The sequence below is a fragment of the Centrocercus urophasianus genome, unplaced genomic scaffold (genome assembly GCF_019232065.1).
Source record: "Centrocercus urophasianus isolate 14NV4802_14NV808 unplaced genomic scaffold, USGS_Curo_1.0 seq_24, whole genome shotgun sequence".
Lineage (NCBI taxonomy): Eukaryota > Metazoa > Chordata > Aves > Galliformes > Phasianidae > Centrocercus > Centrocercus urophasianus.
The window spans coordinates 3426368-3451237 of NW_024884800.1; the positions used below are offsets into that span (position 1 = coordinate 3426368).

The 24870-nt window shown below is 45.4% G+C and overlaps 1 protein-coding gene across 4 annotated transcripts in view; it reads right to left on the reverse strand.

Moving 5' to 3' along the window:
• Positions 1–5611: 5611 nt before the first annotated feature.
• Positions 5612–24870, reverse strand: part of MBNL3 (muscleblind like splicing regulator 3) — a 71306-nt gene continuing 52047 nt past the window's right edge. For 3 of the 4 annotated variants that reach the window (XM_042824798.1, XM_042824797.1, XM_042824799.1), the window contains 4 exons: positions 17348–17498; positions 12712–12806; positions 11229–11302; positions 5612–8804 (listed from right to left, as the gene is read on the reverse strand). In XM_042824798.1, the coding sequence (XP_042680732.1) occupies positions 11246–11302; positions 12712–12806; positions 17348–17498 (303 nt within the window). In that variant the 3' untranslated portion in view covers positions 5612–8804; positions 11229–11245. The remainder of the gene's footprint in view (positions 8805–11228; positions 11303–12711; positions 12807–17347; positions 17499–24870) is intronic. The other variant, XR_006169966.1, reaches the window with a different exon arrangement.

Genomic DNA, 24870 nt, shown 5'->3' on the forward strand with positions numbered 1-24870 from the left:
GGTCAGTAGTCTTGCAGCAGCCTGGGTGCTGAGGCCAAAATAGGACAGATTTGAAAGATGTTTTCTGCATCCTCAGGGAATTCCTGACACCTCCTGCTGCTGCTGAGCGCCCATCCTGCCAAAGCCTCTCTGCAGGGCTCGCTGCCTCCAGCCAGGCCCAACCAGTGTGTGTGAAACCTGCTGGTGCAGGGCAGAGCTCACAGCCACACAGCAGCCCTGCAGCCCCGTCCCACACCTGGTGCCATCCCTGGCCAAGGCTGAGGCTGCATTTGGTGGTGGCTGAGGAAGAGGCCCTTGCAGTGGGTGCGGAGCAGCTCCTGCTGAGCAGCACAGGACATGACCCCAGTGACACCGAGCTTGCAGAGGGGACCCCAGGCACACAGAGATTAATATTTCCAGGAAGCACGTGGTGTCACGGAGCCAGTGCTGGGCTAAAAGCTCCCTTCCAGCAGTGCTGCCAGCAGGCAGGTGGTGACCACAGAGCAAAGGCACCACCGAACAATGCTCTCACCTTGAGCTCTGCTCAGCGTTCAGAAGGGACAAACAAGCAGTGGGGGTCAGCAAGCAGCACCTCTGCCAAAAGAACGGCCAGACTGCCCCACAGGCAGCACAGCACCCAGCAGAGCACTTGGAGGAGACTCTGGGAACCCAAAGGGAGATGACTGCTGTGTTACTGCACTGGGACGTTCAAAATGGTACCTGACACCACTGCTGAAAGAGAAAAATGGACACAGATCACTGTGCTACAAGAGCTGCACAAAAGGATTACATTCAATTCCTTCTTCCCGGTTACCTTCCAACACGCAGCTCTGATCTCCTCCCTGATCTCAGACAGACAGGGTTAGAAGGGAAGCGTGGGCAAACACGAAGCAAACACAGCACACCACACGTGGCTCAGAGGGGCTGAGGCACAAGAGAAACCAGCAGGCAGCATCTGCAAAGTTTTGCTTTTATTTTTCTAAAATACAAACTTCTTTCTTGCGTTAGTAACTTCAACAGGACAGGCCCGATGCATCCAGTAAAGAGGAGGCACCGACTACAGAATTCCAAATACTGAAGGTATTTTCTGGAAAGAAATTTATTCTGTTGTTCTACACTTTAAGATATAACATTGAATCAAATCCATTCGTCATTATTTTTTACATCGGAACCTTTAAAGATCGGGACTAATAAACCAGAACTCGAAAAGTTCTTCAACTCCTATTAATGCGTAGATATGGATCCATAAAAAACATAACCAAGAATTTTATACACTTTATTAAAAGATCAAAAAAATAAACAATAACAATATAGAAGTAACATACTAAAATGAGTAGCATTATGCACATCTCTAAAGCACATACAGGCACTACAGCAATATAACGTGGCAAAAAGAAAAAGAACTTCCAAGCGTACACCCTGTTGGTAGCAGTTGAGGGAATGAACTGTGTTATGGAACTGAACCACTGCATTAGCCTATGCCTGCCTGAATCTGATGGTATGTTGTTTCTTACAATGCCACAGGGCTAACTGTAGTTGTTTGTATATATGCTAAACTATACCATTAAATTGATAGCTAATGTTTCTCTTGTACCAGAAATGCCTATGAAAAGAAGAATTGCTTCAAATATCTACTTCACACAGTACGGTATAAGTGTTTGTATAGACCTAAATTAGAAGTCGACCATTTTGGAGAACATTCTCTGATTTCTGTGATTGCCTAGAGTACAATTCTCTACTTCTACGGAAGAAGAAAGCGACCTGCTGTCAGGTGACATGATCAGGAGCACGGGGAGTTTCGTCTCATTTTCATGATGTAACATAAAAACAGAATTAAAAGAAAGCTAATTGGAAAAGGAAAAACAAAACAAAAGCGAATAAATCCCATAACCCAATCTAAGAATGGTCTTATCATCCCCTCATCTGCTAGGATACAAAAGCCATGGCAACAAAATCATTTGGCTTCCACCACTATCAAATAGCATCTGTGTACAGTAATAAGGAACTGGAACCTTGTAATTCAGTGTCAGGTAATTCTCTCTGTTGTGTGTTTGGAAAAAGAACTTCGTGTTATTTAACAGTTGTGTTATTTTTGCATGTTTAATTATCTCGTCTGAGAGGCAGAGTTATTTTTGATATAGAGATGTCAGTAGAGATCACTAGCAAAGATTTTAGCAGAGCTGTTGTTGTGATCGTTTTCGTATCCCCAAGCAAAAGAAGTTTACCGTCTCGGATTCATTTCACATAGTGCAAAACAGGTTTTTTCTTGTAATCCTAGAAATGAGGAGCTTGATTACAGAAATTGATTACAGTAAAGGGAAGCTTTAAGAGCACAGTGGCCTGAATTTGCTGATTATTTCAAATTAAAATCGACATTATTGTAACGCACACGGAAAGAGACAACATCTGATTTTTTTTTCCCCCTTACAGACACTGGGACCACATGATGCTAAGGCTCTGATTCAGCAAAGCGTGCGTTTCAATGGATCACGTGGTGAATTATGGGCTGGGCAGGAGACATTCATGGACAACGTGAAGGGAGCAATCTCTGGGAGGCCAGCAGCAGTGCCCGGAGCACTAGGATGGGCAGGGGAGGGATGTAGGGACATGGGGGCCTTACCAAAGCGAATCTGAGGGGTGAGGTTGCAACAAAAGTACTAGTTCTGATCAAAAAATAAGCAGCTCGATGCAGGCCTCCCAGCTTCCCCACACCTCCCTCAGTGCTGCAGAGCATTGCAGTGCAAGCAACAGAGCAGGAGTGGGAAGGGAATCAAGAGCCTGGGGACCCAGATTGCTGGGAATCAGCAATCTGCTGCAGAGAACGGATATTTTACATCATTCATCTTCTGTTTTCTGTCACAGCTAACATTCCATTTGGGAAAGCAACATGCAGACAACCTAGCTTGCGTATGAGAGCATCTCCTGGTCCTGCATGGGCACAGGGCTTTGCCCAGGATTCCCACCACCTCCGTGCAGCCTGGCAGCCCTGGAGAAGCAGGGGAAGCCGGGGCTGTGTGGGAGCACATGGCCAGCAGCTCCTGGAAGCACGGTGCCTCCCCGGCTGGGGACAGGGCTGTGCTCCCTTTGCATGGCAGGGCAGCAGGGCTGCACCCAGCCAGAGGCACCGTGCTGCCGCCCGGCACAGCAGCACCGCCTTCCCTGCTCAGCACCCAGCCCACAGCTGCACCACGCTCTGCTGCCAGGCCCTCTCACTCTCTCAGAAGAGCACTAAAAGAGTGGCACCGGAGGGGAAAGTCATCCCAAGCCCATCTGAAACAACTCCCAGCCCTCCACTGCTTTTCAGCCGCTCCGTTTAGTTGGCTTGGCCCATAACGGTGAGAAAACACAAAACCACACAAAACCCAGCAAACGGCAACGGTTCAAACCCTCTCTGGGATTTCAAGCACCTCAATGGCAGTCACCTACAACAGAGAAACACTTCCAGACAGAAACAGGGACGAGGCGCTGGGCAAAATGGCTGGGTGCCACCGCCGCCATGTCGGCCCCAATGGGACTCACTGAGAACGCAAAGCACCACAAACATGACCTCGGGTGTGTGTGGAAATGCAGGCTGATTCAAAACAAAATCTTTGCTAGTGACCTTACTAATTCATTAAGCACTGTTTCCCATTTCTCCGTGCTGCAGGTTGGAGCTGACCTGGTATCAGTCTGCTGTATAATAAGCTATGGCAAACTACAAAGCTTTTACAACAGCAAAGCAACATCATGCTTTCAGATAAGTTTTATAGCAAAAAACTCCTCCTTTTCAAAGCCTTAGTAATACCTATCTCTTTTACAAACTTTTCCTGTATTATTACAGACTTTTTTTTTTATATTCAAAATAAGTTCCAAGGATTTCTTTCGTGGACTATGTACATAAGTGCAAAAAAGGTGTGTCTCACACATTCGTACACTAACTGAATCAGTTTAACTGCAGCATATTGGTATCTTCAACACTGTTACGGGGTCATTCCACAATATTTTTCTTTCTCTTATGTACAGTTTTTGCTGATATAAATTAGTATTAAAATAGTTACACGTTTTTTCATCATTTAGCCCTGATCGTAACATAATCACACGAGTGTTCAATTTCAGGAAAAAAAAGAATTTTTTAAAAAAAGAAATAAAATAATAAAAAAAAAAGCAAACCCAACAGAAAACTGCAAGCAGAGCTACAGTACTGAGAGGGATGGGTTCGGAATTCCCACAATGGCGGTGAGTGTGAAATGGAGGAACGACCATCACTACGTCCCCACGCAGCCCGTCGTGCTGTCGGAGTTAAAATACTGTGGAATAACCCTTGCCACACAACAATTTTCTACAAGCTATAAAACCTGACTCTAAATCCATGTGTTGTAAACTTCTCGACTGAAAAAGTGACGTAGAGACACCGATTCAGCGTTCACATGGGACTTTGGGATTTTAAAAATATTCAGTCATCTCTTTTATCTGACAGTATCGAACTGTACCTTTCACAAGCTCATACTGTTACACATCACTTTTAATTTACATGTGAAAATCTCACAAATAACGTATACAAAGGTAGCCATGTTGTAGTTTTGTTGCCATAGCAACAACAACTTAATATAATTAGTTAACAATGAATCTATCATTGTAGGAGTTACATACAAAGTTAATTTTGTTCTTAAACTGTAAACTATACAGACAAGTTATGGACTGCGTTCTACACCTTACCATGCTTCAGTGTTGGTTTAGAAGAGAACTAAACGGGCTGAACGGATGTATGAAAAGCTTTCACCTTTCTCTAGCTCTCCTTCAAAATTAAATTCATTCGTTACTAAAGGTATCAAAAAAGCAATAGTGAAAAACCTTACGAACTAATGGTAAAGAAATGGAAATACATGACGCGGGTTAATGCGTTGTAGCCCAGTAACAATGTGTTGGAGCTGTATTTACATTGGGATTAGGCTAGCAACTATGAAAGTTATTACAGTCTTTAACATACAGTATATACTCTAAGGCCTTCAACAGGCACGTGGTAAAATCAGGTCAATATCAAACTAAATCCATTCAACAGGAATGGGAAATTAGATTTTCCTCATAGATTTCACCTTCTTCCGTTCTCGCGCGTGTGAAATGTACAAGGGATCAGAACCAAAACCCAACGAGGATCCAGTTTCTCACTCACTGCGTGTCCTAGAGCTGCCCTGCGGCGCCAGCAAGGGGCCCACGAGGCTGGAGCAGATTCCTCATCCGACACACGCGGCTCCTCGTCCCGCCGGCACCCAGCGCAGCCTCACAGCCAGCTCCGCCGCCGCCCCGATGCTCCTCCCGCAGCTCCGGCTGCCCAGCGGGCAGGGAGGCGCCGGCAGCGGGGCAGAGCGGCTGCGCGGCCGTGCCTTCGGGATGCTGGGAGCACGGCCAGCCTTGCCCGCGCCGCCGCTCCGCACAGCATCCAGGAGCGGGGGGCCGGCGTGGGCTGCCCTGGGAGGGAATGGTTTGTAGGACATCACGATGCAAAAATACAAAGTCAAAAACATCATCAGCTAGAAACCTGCAACTAAAAAAACCCAAAAAAAACAGAAAGAAACCAAAAAAAAACCAACAACATTGATTGTGAAATCGTGTTCCGAATTACTAACAACACTGTATTTAACAAAAATAATCTTAATAGTTTTATGAATCCATTTTATTTTAAATCCCTCTTTTATTGTCTGCTTATGTTACAGTTTAGTAGTAGTACTTTTATTGAAACTACTAACAACCTTTTGCGTGAAAATGATCAATCTCAGCTTTCATTTTCCCTCTGCATGACCCGTTTTATCCAAGTTTCAGCATTTCTTGCATATTGTTTGCATAAGGCTGAGAGAAATGGACAAAGAGAAATCACTTTGGATAAATAAAAAATATAGGTTCATGGAAAGTGGGAAGCTTATAAAAATGTCACTAAAATTATATTGATTTAAACAAACTTACATACATCTCTTGTCAAATAAAGGATGATATTCATGCTTTTATGACATTTGTTTAGAGTCACTAACTAGCTCGGTGACTTTGTAAGAGTCTATTTAGGAAATTTATAGTCTGGCGACTGGTTTTTTTTTTTTTTTTTTTTTCATTTTTTTTTTCTTTCTTGAACAAAGAAAATTAGAGCAAGTCATTGCACAACTAGTTTCAATAGTGCTACCTCAAATGGCATTTTTGCCGAGATTGTTTTGAATTTGGTGAAGTTTAGTGCTTCAAGCTTTTCTTTCCTTAAACTCATTTACAAATTAACGCTAAATTTGCCAGCAATATAAAAACTGTTGTGGCACCTAATATAACTACCCTGAACATCCCTCATCGGACCTCTTTAATAAAAAATAATCCTTAAACGCTTTTTTTTTTTCAGTGCTTTAAATGTGACGTGAAAACAGCTGTATTCTAGGTTTACATTCTATGCACATCTATGCCAGATGTTTAAGTAGATAAATAAAATAGGAGGTTACATCAAAGTGTCAAGATATACAAAAATCCATTTAGCACTGAAAAAGTTCCAACCTCCTTTAACTCATAAAGCCATACAAGCTTGAATGCATCCTTTCTGGCTTAAGAAGATCAGCTCTGTTCTTTGTTGAGGCACTGGCACAGGTTGTGCAAAACCCATTTTGATACACAAATAATTTCAAACAGGAAGTACTCAAATCCACTTTTTCCACTAACAATGTTATGGTTTTGGGAAACAGAAACTCAGTGGTTAAAAGAACAGGTAGGCGGCAGCCAATATAAATGACAGCCACTAATTGCAGGCAACACTGCCTGCTTTTGAATGCTGACGGCTGGGAAGCATTCATGGACAGGAGGGACTGCCAGAACACGAGGTGCATGGCTGAGGGTTGGGGCTGCGTGGGTTTCTCCCCTCTTTTAGGGTTAGGTTCAAAGCCTGCTGAAATGAATGGAAAGATTCCTTCTGGCTTGAGGCTTTTCTGAACCGGACTCTTCAAAGGTGCTTGCTATGAATGCATCTCCACACACAGGTGGTTGCAGCCCGTCCTGGGCTATACCTGTTGTGCCCAGCCTGCCCCTTTGTCCCTTGTGGTCCACGTAGATGCATGGCTTTCAGTACACCTGCACCCACAGAGGACATTCTCTACCCAAGATTAAGGAAAAAAAAAAAGGAATCTTCTTGGCACCCCACAAAATCACTGCAAGCTCAGGGCAGCAGGACACTAACAGTTCGCCCATCCCCTGGCTTTAAAAATGATTCTCTTTCTCCTAGCACTTCATACTTCTACGAAGTCGAGGGATCAAATCCATCTCTTCCATGATGCCAGCGATAGTACAGAGCTGTGACAGGGACAAGTTTAGCTGCATTCTCAAATTAAAACGTATTCTGTGTAGCCAGATTGTTCAGCAAGGCAGCACAACACCAGGCAGTGCTGCCCAGGGTGCGTGTGTGGGCAAGGAGCTGCTTTATTCATGCGCATGACAGGGAGGTATTGAGAACTAGCCCTTGTTGTGTGACAAACGTTGGTCTTCATCAAGCAGAAGGCGCCAGATCACATCCACCAACCTCTAGGAACATCATAAAAATGGATGTTTATGTATGGTAGAATTTTTCCTGGTTTATTATGCTGTGTTTGCTTTATAGGGCCAGAAATTAGGGGAAAAATCACCAAGTCATGGCCAATGTGATTAAAGAACTGGTGCACGCTGACAGAATTTCAGGAAGGGTCACCAGATTTCAGGCTGAGATGTTTCAGCAGGCTCAGTGAAGAGATGCTCATGGGCACAGTATTACCCAGCCTGGGCCAAGCCACGATGGTGGGCCTAATCCAGCCACGTGCTTTGTAGCTAACAGTTGGCAGCTGTTCCTCTCCAATGCAAACGCCCAAAGGAAAACATCTCACTCATCCACCTATTGCTTTCCACTGCACCACGAGAACATCAAGAAAGATTGTGCGCCATTTGCAGCTGAGAATGCACTTCAACATACAACACAAGTGCAGAAATTCTGACCAAATCTTTTCTATCCCCTTAACTGAGAGTGGGTTTTTGTCTTTCTCTTTTTTTTTTCCCCTCCAGTTTCCAGAATCAGCTCACTCCATTTAAAGAAATACTCTGAAGTGGACTGAAATCACAGCTGGCCTTGCACATCATTGGTACTAAAAATTTGGAGACTATCTGAAGGCAAATTTTAAATGATAAAAGGAGCCTTTAACACAAACAGCTGACATGAACAGCAATATCCAGACAAGGGCAGAACATTCCTGCGTCGTGTTTTTCAAGCACATAATTCCTGTTTCCCACGATAACATTTTTAGTGAAAAACAAACAAAACTCCATAAAACCTACAGTATATGAAAACTTAAGACATAACAATAATGAAAAAATGGTATTGAGTATACTTGATAATGATGTACACTTTAAAACAAATCAATAGACTATGATGTAAACAAAACAGTAAGATAACACTTTAAAAACAAGACAAACATTTATCCATCGATAGTATACAGTAAACCAACAGTCCGCTGTGCAGATGCACTTATCAGGATGGTAGTCATAAAATGATTAAGTGTGTTAAAGTAATGTGTTATAAAAGTCTATTATAATTTTCTACTTGTATATCTCATATAACAGAGCGCTGTTTGTTAATTGTTTCTATAGTGCTTTTTTTTTTTCTTTTTTTTTTCTTTTTTTTCTTTTTTTTGACATTCCCATTGATCAGTTTTTGGTTAACATGTAGGCTGCAACAGGCTTACTGTAGAGGTGGTAAAGAACGATAGAAGGGAAGAGGGGATATATACAGAAAGGCCATGCGCAGCTTCCCACCAAGAAGTCCTGGTGCTCCATAATTTTATGGTTCAGAATTTCAACATGGTCTGCTGCAAGGGAAAGAGAAAACAGAGAGTGAGACGTCAGATATTTTTTTCTGTAGAAGTCATTCTATTAAGATGCATCTGAATCCTCACTGCATTGCCTCTGAGGTTGCTATTAGTACGTCGTGGAGAGAAAATGGTTTATTCCCTTAATTTTCTGACATAGGGTGAAATTGCTAATAACACACTTGGCATCCTCTTTAATCAGCACTTAAGGCTTTCTATTTCCAGCACGCTTCACACATGCTGACAAAACAATCTGTGGAATGGGAAGGTGGGAGAATAACGATCTTGTTGGTGAGACAAGATGGCAGGTAGAGAGCGACTGATGAGAGGGCCAGAGGAATCCCTGACTGCTGCTGCCTCCTGTTCACTGTGAAGATAGTTACATTAAAATCTAATCCCAGAGAGCCAAAGGTGAATCAGACACAAAAACCTTGTGCTCAGGCGGCCCTCCTCTAGGAGAAAATCTCCTCTCCTGGGATGTACTTGTGAAAATCCTCCCTGCAAAGAGCTAGGCCAGCCAGCCTGGCTACCAGGACCTGGTCAACCGTGGAGAAAAACATCTGCCACAGCAGATTCTATTACCAAACTCCCACTCACAGCAGCTTTGGGAATTCACCTTCTGGCACTGCAGAATGCCAACTAAGATCCTTATCTGGCAAAAAACCAGGAGCACACGGACAACTTCACATGCTTGGGTGGCCGCATGAAACAGGATCAAAATACAAAGGCTCCTGTGTGGGAATGGTCACTAGTGGGCCTGTGAGCACTGGGGACACTGGAAGAAATCAATCACATTTACAGACTGGTAGAAAAGAACTATGTCCCATAGCTGCATGGTGGTGAGAGGACAAGCACATCTGGCAGAGTGCATCTGGTCAGGCATGTGGTTACAGCTCCCTGGTGAAGAACAGGCTGCTTGTCTGGTGTAGACACTCTCCAAGCCCAGTAGGCTGGTCCACAGGAGATCCAACCCAATATAAAGTGTTTGACCCTACTTCTTTCAGGCAAGGGTTTTCACTGTCCTTAAAAGCATGGCTGACTCGACAGACTGTACCATGCTCACTGTTTGCTAAATGAAGCTATTTCATGGAATTTCCTTTCCTACTCTGAAATCATTAGTAACTGTCAGTGTGAGTTTAAGCACACACACAGAAGCGAAAAGAATCCAGAAAAAAAAAGAAATTTCCTGAAATAAATAGAGAAATCAATCTCAAAGAGTTCACTAATGAGGTTCTTCCAATGCAAATGATCTCCTTATCGGGTGGAACAGACTGTTTTGCATGTGTTATGGAAATCGTGGAACATGTCAGGTGTCACGTCTGTCTGTTGTTTAGGAGAGCAATGTACTGCACAGCACAGAATGTTTTCACTGACACAGATACCTCATTGCTCACCTACACTAACTGGGCTCCACGGCCACCGTGAGCAGGCAGTTTATACGTACGACAGCTTATGTAGGTCACCAGAGATAAAGGACACCACTGACACGAGTGACTTCTGTCAGCTGCTAAAGATATAATTAGAGAATTGCTTGCCAAATTAATTTCCAGCATTTAAGTACTTGCTTGTAATACATGATCTAAAGAAGAAATGGGTTGCATATCTGCGGCCCGCGTTGGGAAAATCTGGTGAATTCTTGTTGAAGGGGCTGAACTGCTCGTTCATCTCCTGGGGTGAAAAATAAAGTGATGAACTAAAATCCTCAAGGGATTCTCTCCCATGAATATTAGCTAACTCTTACAAATAGAAGAAATGGAAAAAATAACACTGCTGCTAAGGCTGCAAAATGCTCTGTAATTCAAAGGAAAGGAAAACTACATTATTCTCAGTCACAAAAGCCCAGCAGCCCAGGATCTGCACGTGTCATGAAGGCTATGCTGCTTGTGGACCTGTGAAGAAAAGTACCACAGGCCATGCCCCACTGTGGTTAACAGATCTCTGCCCAACCCCAGCCTGTCCTGCTGATGCACAGCAGCTGAGGATGACCCAGTCCTGCTTACCTCAGGAAAAGGAATACACCACTAACAGCAAAACACGAGTTTCACCTTTTCAGCTGACTCATTACCAGAGCAGTCTTTACCAGCAATAGCATGAACCCCTGAGGCACCTGCAGGCTGCTGGGAGCTGTGCAGAGCAAGAGTAACTTGCAAACATAACCGTCAGACTCAGGGGGATGCAAGAAAGGGAGGCTGCAAACCACACAAAACAGCTATTTTAGACACAACAAAACACTGCTTGTTGTAAGCCACAGGGCTGGTCTGTATCTGTGCTGCAGCTGCTGAATTGCTGTTAACTTGGTAGAGAGCAGAGCCATTGGGGTCCCGCAGGCTGAGACCCACTGCCCAAAGCAGCCCCTTTTGGGGGACGCAGTGCCCTTGTAACAAAGCAATCCACTGTAAAGAGAAATACTGAAAAGCAACTTACTGTTCTATCGGGAACTTCTACATCTGTGAAACAAACATGCTGCTACTCAGTTCATCTACTGATAACTGGGATATCTACAGCAAAGAAAACAAAGAACACAACACATTAAAACATTGCTTTGAAATCCGTCTCTTCATTCTGTCTTCAGTTTCAGGTTAGCAAACACATCAGCATCTTATAAAACAGGATCCACTCCCAAGTTGTCTTTACTTCGCCACACATTAAGTACGACATAGCTGCATCACTGCTGATGCCTCGTGGACTATGCGGTGATCGTACTGGGATTTTAGCTCCATGGACTACAGGTAAGACAAATGCTCTGAAATTAGCTGGCTGAGACATAAGGAGCATAGCTTTGTCCAGACTCATACAGCCACAGAGCAACACTGCACAGAAATTTCTGCTTTCTTCTCATGACCAATACGAGTATGAGGAAGACCTTCTCTACCTGACAACTACAACACAGCACGGAGAAAGAACAGCAATACCTACTGCAAGCAGCAAAACACTGCCGAGGACTTAACACGGGTAAAACTTCTCCTGAGAGCTTTATAACCTCATGCTAACAAAAGACTGCAGGAAACCCCCTGAGATCGTAACGACATTCAGCATGGCTAACAGCATCCTACTGAATAAAGCGATGCCCCATTTCCTCTGCAATAGCTCTAAACCTGAGCACGACGAAGAACTAAGAAAGCTACAACTTGTTTTGGGGAGTCGGGGGGAAGCACTTGACATTTCTCTGGCCTCAGTGGAAAAAGTTGTGGCACACCAAATTGTCAGGAAGCATCACTAGGACAGGTTGTGCATATACAGTTCGGGACGGGTGCGGAAGCAGCCATCACAACTCAGTATCTTCAGAGGAAAGTTTTGGAAAGAGTTATGGCTCGGCAGACATGCATGGAGTCCTGGACACTTATGGCAGTGCTGCAACGGCACGTACTGCACATCCAGAGTCATTTCTGTAGGGATGGGTGACATTACTGGTGTAAATAAGCTTCAGACTTCATCGCCTCAACCCCGTTGTTTTTCGTTTGGTTGGTTTTTTGAGCTGTTTTTAGAGTCCAATTTCGCAATATGGGGGGAGGCCGCTTTGTGTTTCCACTTCCACTTTCCAGCCGGGAGAGGACATGCCAAAATACCACAGGGAAGGATGCTCGGGGTGGTATTTCTGCTTGAGACTGAAAGCAGAAGTGCTGCAGGTCCAAGTGCAACAGAGGAGTTTTGCAGCCCGAGTTCTGAGTCCCGGGGCACTTTGGAGAAGGCAGCGAAGCACCCAGAGCTGCGGGGCCGTGCCCTGCCAGTCGCCCATCCCTACGCTGCCACCGCAGCGGTTCCAGCCGGTGCCCCCTCACCGATCCCCAGACAAACTGCGCTGCCTCTGCGCGCCCGAGCCTGCACCGAGCCGGGCGGGACTGGGAGCCCTCGCCCCGGTCCTCGAGATCTGAACACACGTGAAAGAAAGCCATTGAAAGGGCCAAACCTGATTGGCGGTAGCTGTTGCAGCGAAGGGGACGCTGGTGGCAGGAGTTGTTGCTGCAGACACAGTGGTGGGCGTAGCACCGTGCATCATGGGCACTTTCGGAAGGGAACCATGGAAGCGACATACGGGAGGGTGGAGCGTTTTTATGTAACCATGGCAACATGTGGTGGATTTGGGGGCGTGGCAGGAATCACAGCAACAAGCCATGTGACATCGTCATGAAGGACACATCGGGGCGCGGCATGCAATCACAGTGCAAAGCAAGACAGCGTTGGGAAAAAAAATAAACAAGAGAGAAGGGGAAAAGCCAATTACAATTATAATTAAGGAAAAAACCAAAACATTCTCAACACTTAGTACATTTATAAGCAGAACAATGATGTATTAGACTCCAAAGGCCAAATTTCCAAAGGGGGGGAGGGAGGGTGTGCTAGCAAAAGCCCACGTCAGCTCGCACCCCTGGGGAGTTAGACGCAGCCAGTGCACGTTCCTTTGGCTGGGGACATTTTGGCAAGCGCACCCTCCCGCCCGCCTTGGGAAGCTCATCCCCTTCCCTCCCCTCCCCGTCCCCGCCAGGAACCAGGGGAACTCAGGGGAACTCTGCGAGCCATGGCAGCGCGTTGCACGGCTGGGGCCTGTGGCACAGCTGCAGTCTGGCCGCCATCCTGCTAGGCTGCAGCTGCAGCAGCCCTTTGCCATGTTTTGTTGTCTCTGCTGCAGGGACGTTTCGGCACAGTACGGGGTGAGGGCACTGCAGGAGATGGCTGGCAGCCCGAGCTCTCTCCCCACAATTCCAGCGTGCTTCCTCACTGTGCTAATTCTAGAGGATTTGATGGGATTCCCTCCTTGCAAGATAGGAGGGGATGGAAAGGGGAGGAGGCCAAGAGGGAGAAACACAAGAGTGCATCCGACGCTCACAACTGGCAGGAGAGCATCCAGAAGGGCAGTGCGGCAGCGGGGAGCTCAGCAGCCTCTCCAAGCTGCGAGGAGCCGGAGGGGATGCTCTGGGGCACCCGCAGATCTAGGAAGCAGGGGAAGGATGCTGCCCTGGACCGCTCCAACCTGGAGACAACTCTTTCTGGCCAGGCAGGAGCTGGGAGCGGAGCAGCAGGCAGCACGGAGGAGCCAGCAGCCCTTGGCAACTCCTTCTCCAAGGGGCTGGGTGAATCTGTGGGCAACCTGAATGCCAGGAGCCACACCTAGGGTGTCAACCGGGGATACCCACAGCCCCGGCTGTCTGTGTGTGTGCTCCCACCCGGCCCATCTCAGCACACGTGTGGGATTCAGCAAAGTCCATCAGAGCTAGAAGCTGGAGCCTGCAGGAGCGCTCTCAGGGTTCAGCAGCAGGGTAACCGTGTGCCCACAGGGCCCCCTGCTCCAGTGGGTTGCCTTCAGGTGGAAGAAGCAGCCTGTAGGATGGGGAGCTTCAAGAGCAGAGCGCTTAGCTGTTTCTGCCAAAGCTGCTGGTTTTCAGACTTCCCCAAACTGCTCCCCAGGGCTCCTGCTCCCCCCTCTCACTCTGCCCGAAGCAGGCACACTCCTATCCAGGATGGCTGTTGACTTGCATAACCTCAGCTGGCGGCTGAAAGCTCAGATTTTGCTCACGCTGCTGTGCCCAGCAGCTGTACATAGAGGTGGGGGTCCCTCAAAGACCCACACAAGCTCCAAGCGTGACCCAGATCCTGAGACTGAGCATTCTGGATCCCCGCAGAAGCAGAGAGCGTCTTCTCAGCCCTGCTGCCTGATTGCATCTCTGGTCCCCTGTTCACAGTTCCTTGAGCCTGCGCTGCTAAAAAGTCACTAATGAGATGAATCTTCAACTGGTCCACAGTATTAGCCCTGCTTCACTCAGTGTACCATTGGCACCCTGCTCTGGCAAAGGGCCTGCCTCTAGATCCGTTCCTTCTCAGAGCCTTTATTACACCAGTCTCTTAAAATGTCCTCAGGACAACCAAAAACCTGAACTCTAATATACCTGATACAAAAATAGCAAACCAACAGGATTCTCCCACTGCTATTCCTTTTGTTGGACAACTTAAATGGGTTGTAAAGACATTCATGTTGACAAATTTTTCTTTCTGCAGCAGAACTAAACAGGGGTGGGAATGCATTGCCTTGGATTCTTGTATTAGTCACACGAAACACTGCACTGCACAGAAATTAAAAGGGGTACAACCATTTAAGCCTCAAAGAAGACAGCGGATAGACAGTCACACCACTCAGCCACCCAGGTTCTCACTGATGCATACTGACTTGCTGTCTCTTTCAGATTAGGAAAAGTTGAGAAGTTTGTGTAGAAAAACCTACCAACGCTTGCAGTGGGTGTCATGCACAGAACTGACCCTGCGCACCATGCATTGAAGCGTGGAAAGATGAACAAAAGGGATATTTCATTAGTGAAGCTTCAGTGTTAGAAATCACTTTAACTAAAAAGCAGGTATTCTCTTTGCAGCATTCAATATTTAAGCACATGCAAAACATTCTGCATATTGATACATAAATAGTTTAAACTCAGTTTTAAGAGATAGTAGCAAAACAAATTAATTCTTGCATTCTTGGGTAGTAGAAAATGTTATTTCTTTTTCCACCCTGGTATTAAATGATGTGATCTATTCTACAAATCGGTTGCTTTGTTGTTTTATTATCAGGTGTATTGATTTCTTTCCAATCACAGAAGCAGACAAGACTGCCTTATAGGAACATCACACTCATGTTAAAACCAGCTTTCTAAAAGCAATTTACTCCTGTAAGCAGGGATTGGGATTCAAGGTCTCTAGTTTAAAGCTGAAAGAGGCAGTTCTTTTAGACTTGAAACAGCTGCAGTGACGACATTATTTTCAGTGTTCACCATGATCTCCCCATCTCGATGGCAAACCATGATGCTGAGAGATCATGGCTTATCACAGAGGGAAAACTGGCACTTCAAGGACTCAATAGCAGACACTAACAAAAGTAACTCTACCACTCAAAAGGATGTTAGCTGCTACATGCCACCTCTCTGCTCTGCTGCCAAGAGCACTGCAATGGCTTAGATCAAATTTGCAGCCTGATGCATGAGTAACGGAACATGTGGATGTGTAAACTCATCAGAGATTCATTCTCTGACTGGAAATTTACTTCTCTGATCAGCATTAATGTCCTCAGACAAGAGCCTGTGTCAGCAAACGGATCTGTTATGCATCAGCCTGTGCGCAATCCCATTGCTGAGAGACAGTGCACAACAGTATCATGAGAGTTCTGGATGAAAGCTAATTTACAGTGCTTGCATCAGAAATATGTATCTTTATGTCAGCTTTGGAGACTGCAAACTCAGGGAAGGAAAGCATGTAGCTGGCTCACAGACTTGGCATTCTATAAAGTGTGAATGTTTCCTGAAGTTGTATTTCACTTGGCATCTGAAAGAGCTGCAGTAAGGTCAGCTCAGCCCATCCCCTCCAGAAGCACTGTGCAGACCACAAGACTCCTACTTAGTCCCTCCCTTCCTCTCCATATAAGACACTCCTTCTCTGGGAAAACATCCTGGCAACTGCTGAATTCTGAGCATCTCCAATACTCTCATGAAGACCACGAGAAAACAAAATTTAGGTCTCGACTCTCTGGATCTGCAGTTGAGACACAGTTTAGTCTCAATACTAGGCTCTCTTAAAGCTTTTCCCGACTCCAAAGAATGGCATGGCTGAGGTCCAGGTCTACTGCATGCTTAAGTCTACTCATGGAAAAGCTTTGTATATTTTTATAAATATCACTTGGCAAATGAATACAGTGTTAAACGTTAAAAGCTTCAGGCATTTGTTTCCATATAATGCTTTGCAATGAAAATAATGATACTAAAACTAAGCTACCAACTCTTGAAACGTTCCCAATTCAGCCACTTGCAGTACTTACTACTCTAAGCAGGTTTTGTTTTCCATTTGGCTGCAGCGAACAGAGGTTAACTGGCGAGGCAGCAGTCACATCTGCCACGTCAATGTTTCGATTTCTGTATGAATTACTGAGCTGCATCTTTCAATTTTACTCTGAGACCTTAAAGGTACAATAAAAGCTGGGAGTTAAATTGCTTTTAAAAATCTCAGGCTATCATACCGGTCAAAAGACAAGCAAAAGGGAAAAATATGCCTTTAAAGGCAATTACGTAATTTGTGTTTACCGAAGATGAGCCATTCCCTCTGCAAACATAACGGCTGCTGGAATATGTAGGTCACTGAGATAGAAGGTTAGAAAGAAACCTGCAGCTTGGAGTGAGCAGGCAGCTCTAAATACAGGTCCACCAGATATTTTAACATGAGCCTTTAATATAGCTACACAAGAGTCAAAGAATTAATTTGGGATTATCCAGTTGAACCATAAGAAGGAAAAACAGGAAGTATGAATTCAAGAAACATGCAGACAGTTTTCTTAGTTGGACTGCTTAAAAAAAAGGAAAGGCTAAGAAGGGCTCTTTTAAGTGAAAAGCTCTGGATTGCATTAGGTGAAGGAAAAAAAAGTCAAACAACATACATTAACATTCCATCGATTTTTAACACGAAACTTTATACACTGATACTCTTTTGCTAAGGACTCTTACAGATCTGCTTATTAGCTCAATGTTTAGGTCACACAAAGAAAACCACGATGGAGAAAGCAAGGAGACGCTTACCTGTGGGGATGAACGTAGGCTGTTGCAACTGCATGTTGGCTAGAGCCTGTTGGTAGTGGAAAACGCTTGGGTTAAAGACTGTGGTGGCACCATTGTTTTTTTCAAGTGCTGGCCTCTTTGGTAAAGGTTGAAGTGCACCAGGCGGCAGGGCCTGTGGATAAGGGAGTCATTAAAGACAAGTGGAATAAAAAAGGGACCCAAAGTTGGTAAAACATGCAAGAAATAACAGGGGTCTTGCCTGCAAGTTACCTGAAACCGTATCAACACAACAGACAGGAAACAGAAGAGCAGCTGTATCATAGTGACAGTTGTAGGTGAACTTACAGCTTCTCTAGGAAAGCAGTTAGTAAACACAGCAGGAGAAAGGGGCAGAGTGCAGAAAGAGGAAACACTATGGGAGATGTTCAGTAGGATTCAGCTGGGCACACAGGAGGAAAAGCTTGGGGAGGAGGAAGGGGAGAGCTGATCAGGACAGGATACCACAAAGCAGGCAATGGGCATTTAAACAAGAACATAGCAGCTGAGAGAAGCACTGGTGACTATTTAAAGATGGAAAGATTAGTATAAGCTGCAAGTGCCGTGGAAAAATAAGGGATGCCTGCCTCTGCCTATTTCAACACCTGACTACATGTACCTATGTGTATGGTTGTGGTTGCCTACACTTGTATGCAGATGTCCCACTTGTTCCAGTGGTTAAAATGGCAGCTGTGGGTGGCACATACAATATCACATTCGTAGTAAAATGCACTGTCCCTCATTTTCAGAGAGGCTGAGCAACAACACGGTGAAAACGAGGACCGATTCTCCACTGCTTGCAACAGCTGCACAGCTCACAAACAGCATATTTGGGCTTGCTCCCAATTTCTAGCAGTGCAGTGCTAGAAGGCCTCCAACAGTTAAATACCTCCTGCTCATTATTAGCAGTGGAAAAAGCCATTGACAAATCTGCTGTTGGAACAAGATTTGGGTGGGTCTTGCTATCAGGCAAATCCGCTCTTTTTGTTCTATCACACCACAGCGCTTCTTCCAGCCCGTCAAACCTGTTTCATGACAAGACTTGGTAAAAAGCATTAACTGGACTCAGAAACTTCTCTCAGTAAGGTACTCATCATTTACAAAGCATGTCTCAACAGCAAAGCTGTATGTCAGGTTCTTAAGAAACAGGAATGTGTCTAATGATTTACAGCTTTGCCTTGTACCCAAGCAGAAACCACATTTTTTTCCACGTTGTGATAGAAAAGGGTCCTTTTTAATTATGCCCTGCAGTCCTTTTGCACGTAACACTGCCATTGACGTCAGTGAGCTTTACGCACGTGGAAGTCACGCAGAATCAGGTCATTTCTGCCTGGTTGTGTTCCATATCATGCAGCAAAGCCATGGCTGAAAAACAGGCTGAGTACTTTTGTTTGTTCGAATAAATGACAGTGAAGGATGGGTAATGGAGAAAGCTTAGCTAATGAAGGGTTAAGGCTACAAACACACAGTACTTGTAAGAAAGGACACAAGAAAAGAGAATTTAAAGTGTCATGAAAATCAACACACAACACAATACAGCCTAAAGCTTGCAACAGTTTGTCACCATTTAGAAATGGGTTTCACTTCAAATTTAATTTGCTATAGGAGACTGCTCATCTGAGAAATGTTAAGCAAGATACTTTCAGGCAAAATATTACTCCAACCTATTGCTATTCACATAGTGGCTTTTGGATGGCTTTAGTATTATTAAAAAAAACCACAAAAAATAAAAGAAGAAATTGCATTTGCAAAACTGCCCTCAGACATGCACACGTCCTCTGCTAATGTCAGCAGACAGCCAGTGCCAGCATTAGGACTTCATGATATCTTTCCAGATTTCTTCTGGCTAGTACCAAGAGACAGCAGTCACACATGAGCCAACACTCAGACACCAAAATCTCTTGCTTAAGATCTCCATTTCAGGATGAGGTCTTTCAGGTGAAGATGTAAATGTTTCCATTTTTAGGGCAGCCTCCACTGGTATCTATGCTAAATCTGTATCCACTATTTAATGATAGCTCCATAAATGTTTCTCCGGCACAGAACAGATTTGTAGCTTGTAGAGACTGGAGTAGCTCTGCTCACATCAGAGGTGTTTTACAGATCTACAGTAAATAACTTGCTGCTTAAATTCATGCTCCTTACTGTGCCTGACTGCAAAGCACGCTTTTTCAGATGCTTCCAAAATCTGCCTCAGAAAAAAATAAAAATTGCTAATTATAGCAAAGCAACTGCGCCAAGCATGTAATGGACTACTGACTCCTTACTTCATGGCCAAAGGCTGTCACTTCCCCAGAAAGTCCTTTATCCCATAATGGCAGTGCCAAAAGCAGAACAGATGAAGGCTTTGAGACTTCACTGTGATGTCTTGGCTCTCTACACAGGGGACAATTCCTGAGCCCACTGCTGCAGTCAGAGGGAGCATACAAACACCCGCATGCCCAAGGGGTGTTGGTCACACACAACAGTCCAACCTCTAAACCTCTAACATCACAATTCGTCCTAACTTTAAAGCCCTCGGGGGCATGGGAAAGAAAGGAGCTATGGCAATCCCATTTCTTTTGCCTGAACAGCACCTCTGGGAAATGCAAACGCATGAGCTGGATTGGAGAAGGCCCAGTATATGCAACATTTCCACAGTCTTCTAGAGAAGCAAGCAGCCTGGAGGCCAGCTTTGTAGAACAGGAGGCAGTGCCCATCTCGGCCTGGCTCTGGACACAGCATTCTGCTCACCTGCTCCCATTCCTGGTGCTGGGGCAGTATCTGTACCACAGCACACCCTACAGACAAACTCCAGCTGCCAAACTGTCACATCCTTGATATCCACCTACCTAATCCTTGGCTTGGCCAGCACTGTGATTGCTGAGGATGGGCGAGAGATGGCTCTGCACCTGCCCTGCTGTTTGACACATTCCCCAGGTTTGCTACAAAGCCAGAGTGCTTGGGGTTAGGAATTACTTTTGGCTTCCAAGCAAAATGTGGCAGTCCCTACGGATGAAGTACAGCACAAAGCAATGCTGCTTGGATGCAAAGAGAAATTCTAACCAAATCTAGACACTGCAGCAAATGACTGTGTTGCATGTGAAACAGAACAGCATTTCTTTAATGGTCTCGGGACTATTATGCAGAAAACTAACAGCTTGTGGGGATACATTTCTGCCTGGCACCATGTCCTCGTTCCAAAGGAATTCCCCAGATGTGTCCTGTGGAACCTACAAAAGGCAATAGGAGGCTCCTCACCACTTTCTGACCTTGCTGAATTCTGTAGCAGTGCCTTCCTCCTGCAGGACAGGAGCTAGATCAGAGCAGTACAGAACTTCATAACTTTACCTCATCCTGCTGCTTGCCTTTTCACCCTGGACAAACTTCAGTCATGACAGAAGTAGACGTAACCTTTGAGAGTGGACAGTAGCCTTTTCTGACTCTTCTGTGTGCACAGGAGTAAGCAACACTTGCAACATGATCATACCATGTGCTCCGGTGAAAGGGTTAATTTCTTCTGCTTGGTACCCATGTGATAGCCCACACTGATCCCAGTGAACAATTCCCACTAAAATAATGCCAGGCAGTCCCTTATTTTTGGGCTGGGAAAGCGACATTCCTGCTGGAATTGGAGCATCTGAACATAAAGATTTCAGTCCCTTCTCTGCATGGCATAGAAATAAATCCTTTGCCATGAATGACAGACAAAAATGCAATGCATGCCTAAGTCAAGATTTCCCACGTGCAGGTTAACAACATATTTTTTGCAAGGCAGGAACTGGATTAAATCTTTGCAACAAACAATTTAATTGCTGCTCCAAGTTCCCTTCTGATCAGTATCTCCTGGGAGCAGATCACACTTTCCCTCCTCTGCACTTAGCCGGGAGGGCTGGGTCTGTATCTGCCTTGCTGTTTCAGCCCAAGTCACAACACACAGAATGCTTTGAAAGAGGGCAGAGGTTGCACCCATTCCCTGGCAAGCAGCAGAGTCAACCCAAGCAGTTTCCTCTGAAGACTACGTATGCTCTTATCAGTACCATAAATTGTTCTCCAGCACAGCCTCCACAAAAGGTTCAGAGGAGGTGACATATTCCAACAATGTGGCTGAAAGCATTCAGATGTTCCAAGGCAGGAAGACTATTAAAAATCACTTATCTGATCAGGTTTTGTTCATCGAGAAGGTCAGAAGGGCAGGAGAGCTACAGAGTTTTCCCAACATCAGCCAGATGGAATCCTCTCGGAGGGGTGGCTCCCCGGAGGGCAGCCAGGCATCGCATGGGTCACTGCCTGTGGGCTTTGGGGCTGTGCTGTACCAGCAGTGAGCACGGGAGGCTATTGTGTCAGGCACTGCTGTGTCAGTCATTTGGTGTCAGGCAGGGTATAATTCCAGCCTGCTGGCGGAAGCTGGTCCCTAACAAGACTTCCTCATGCTGCTGTCTAAAGCTCCAAGAGGAAAGCCTGTGGACTACTTAAAAAACAACAACAAACAACACACAACACCAGTCTTGCTGAGTTGCCCCAGGGGTTTTGCCTCTGGCCAAACTCAATGCAACTATCTTTTTTCATTTAAATTTGCCCCAAGAGCTTAAAGAAACATCCTCATTCTGGGAAAAGCAGCCTCTCTGGCCTGACCATACATTCACTGGCACTGGAGGGAGCATTCATCCCACTGACACTTCTGCTTCCCAACACTGCGAATGGAGAGCAACGATCCTCTGTGTTCACTGTTCCCTTTCTCCTTACATCTGAGGGACACGAGATATTTTCAGGACGTAGTCAATCCCTCGCATGGAGGTGAATGGGAGGGAATTGTCTTAGCAGGCTTCTGACCTAGTGTATCACAAAGAGGCAGACTGCTGCTGCAGTTGGAAAACCACCTGAAAACCCCAAGCTGCAACAGAAAAGCCCCCAGGAATACTGAGCACTTCCAAAAGGCAGCTTCAAGAGGAAAAGCTCAGCAGGTTAACGGGTGGCGTGGGGATGCAGGACGGCATGTCTGAAGGGACACCAACATTTCTGGTGGGATGGGCAGTCTCCCAGGCACTACCACAACAGATAAGCGAGGAAGGCTTTCATGCAGATGGTTACGTGCAAAGCGAGAAGGTGAAAGGTCCAAGTACCAGGTCAAAGGTTGCCTCCAGCGGTCGCTTCAGTGATCTGACAGCTGGTTGAGTCTTAATTAGCAGGCAGCGAGCACATGATGGCAATGGGCCAGGGAGAGGGGGGGTCAAGCACAGTAACAAAACAGCAAGCAGAGGTGTGTCAAGAGAGAAGAGTTTGGGGAGGCGAAGAGAAAAAAAAAATAAAATGAATGAATGCATTACACAATATATTAAAAAGACGAGGCATGCACAACATGGGGTGCCTAGGTGACTACCTGGCCTAGTGGCTAGTCAGCTATTTAGCCTCAGCACACCTGAAAACTACAGAAGTATCAGCAGTGTGTGCACTAGAGTACCGTCACTGCAGCTCAGGGATTAGCTGCAGGCAGATGGGCACGGGGACCAGCACCAGCCCTGCAGCTCTGCACAGAGGTCAGCAAGAGGGCTGGTGGCAAGAAGAGGTGAAGCATGCTCAGGCACTACAGAAGTGTGATCCCAAAGCAGGGACGGAGCCTGACCCAATTCATTCAGCTGCTCTGCACAGACTGCAGCCAAGCAGCTGTGAGTGAAGCTACTGCTCGCGTGTCAAGTCACCGCAGGACTGCGTCCTTCAGAAACGTCTGCTGAATCTGGATTTGAAATCAGTCCAGATCTGTTTTAGGAGGACTTATTGCGCCCATTTGTCTGGCATGGTTTCTTTTCTTTCTTTGTTTTTACCTAAGGAGACTGGGTACCAGTTTTCCCTTGAATAAGATCTTATTCCTCAACAGGTATAGCAAATGCATCAAACCTTGAAAAGTCGATGAATAATGTAAGCTATTTTGGTGGCAAGGGTGATGCAACAAGCCATCAATAAATATTTTAAAGGTTCTAGTTAACAGCATACAAATAAGGTTAATTACGTTTTTAAGAGAAGCCAGCAGCATGAATAAAACATGTATTGGCTTTGGTTAAGTAGCAGTGTCCTGGATAATTAGTGAAAAAGCAAAATGGCAATTGCAAAAAACACAAGGGTTTCATGTCAGAAGGTCCTTTTTCAACAGACCTTGCCTGTTGTTTCAACATACCAGAAACAGTAAGAAATACAGCACATAAACCACGCAGGACAGAGAAATATTGCAGCATAAATTGGTTCTTCAAATTACATTCCAGGTAATACTGATGTTGCCAGGAAGGCAGCTGTTTAATTTCTGTAATCCTTCCCTTTTTTTGTGTTCTGTTTTGCCATGAATGAAACCCAACCTCATTTACTGTCTTATCCAGAACACTTGTAGTAGCCTTACTGCTAAATCGTATAGGGGGCATGAACCTTCTTCAGGTTAGTTATTCAAGTAATCACAGAACGGAAGAGGCTGGGAGGTCCAAGCACCAGCTCAAAGCAGGGGCAGCCAGAGTGCCTCGCTCAGGACTGCATCCACACAGGTTTGAGTATCTCCAAGGACAGAGTGACCTATTCTGGTCATTGAAAACCCCTCACAGTTGGAATTGTTTTTTTCCCTGTACTTCAATTTGGGCCCACTGCTTCTTGTCCTTTCACTGAGCGCTGTCTGCCTCTATCTTCTTTCCTTCCCCATCAGGAATTTATACATCTTACATATGGGTACAATCCCCCTGGGTCTCTTCTTCCTCAGGCTGAACAGTCCCAGCTCTCTCAGCCTCAATTTCACTGTGTGTGTCAGATGCTCCAAGCTCTTCATCATCTAAACAGCCCTTTGCTGGACTCACTCCAGTACATCCACGTCTGGCACCGGGGAGCCCAGCAATGACACAGCACTCCAGCTGTGGCCTCAGCAGAATTCAGAAGTGAAGGATCCACCTCCCTTGATTTGCTGACACTGCTCTTCCTAATGCAGCCCAGGATGCTGTTGGCCATCTTTGCCACGAGGGCACAAGAAACATTTATCATGACAATACTGTCCCCACTCTGGACAATTTAAACACTACAATTAGGTTTTCATAACACAATGTCGGATGCAAATTTCCAACTAGAATACATAGATGCCATTAAAGTGCAGTCAATAGAAGAACAAACATTTACTCCATCTAGGAATCTGATCCATCCTGCTAAGTTTCCCATGAGTTTTTTTCATAATTCTAGGCATTAGAAATCACACTGCAAATTAAAGTGCAAGTGGGACCATCCTTACCAGAGAACCAAAAGGGTCAGAAGCCCTCCTTGACTGGAGAACTGTCATTTCACAAAGCCTTGACAAAGGTAACAGGCATGAGTTTCCTGTTTGCTAGACTAGAACAATTGATGTCTTGTTTGCTCTGAAGTAAGTGGAAATTTTGCTACTGACTTCAAGGAGCCAGGTTTTGCCTGTAGAGGATATATTACGAGATGAGCATTCTGTCCTTTCATCAAGTGCTGAAGAAGTTAAACCGATGCCTGTGACTTAGCTAGGAAGGTGTTTGTTTTGTGTG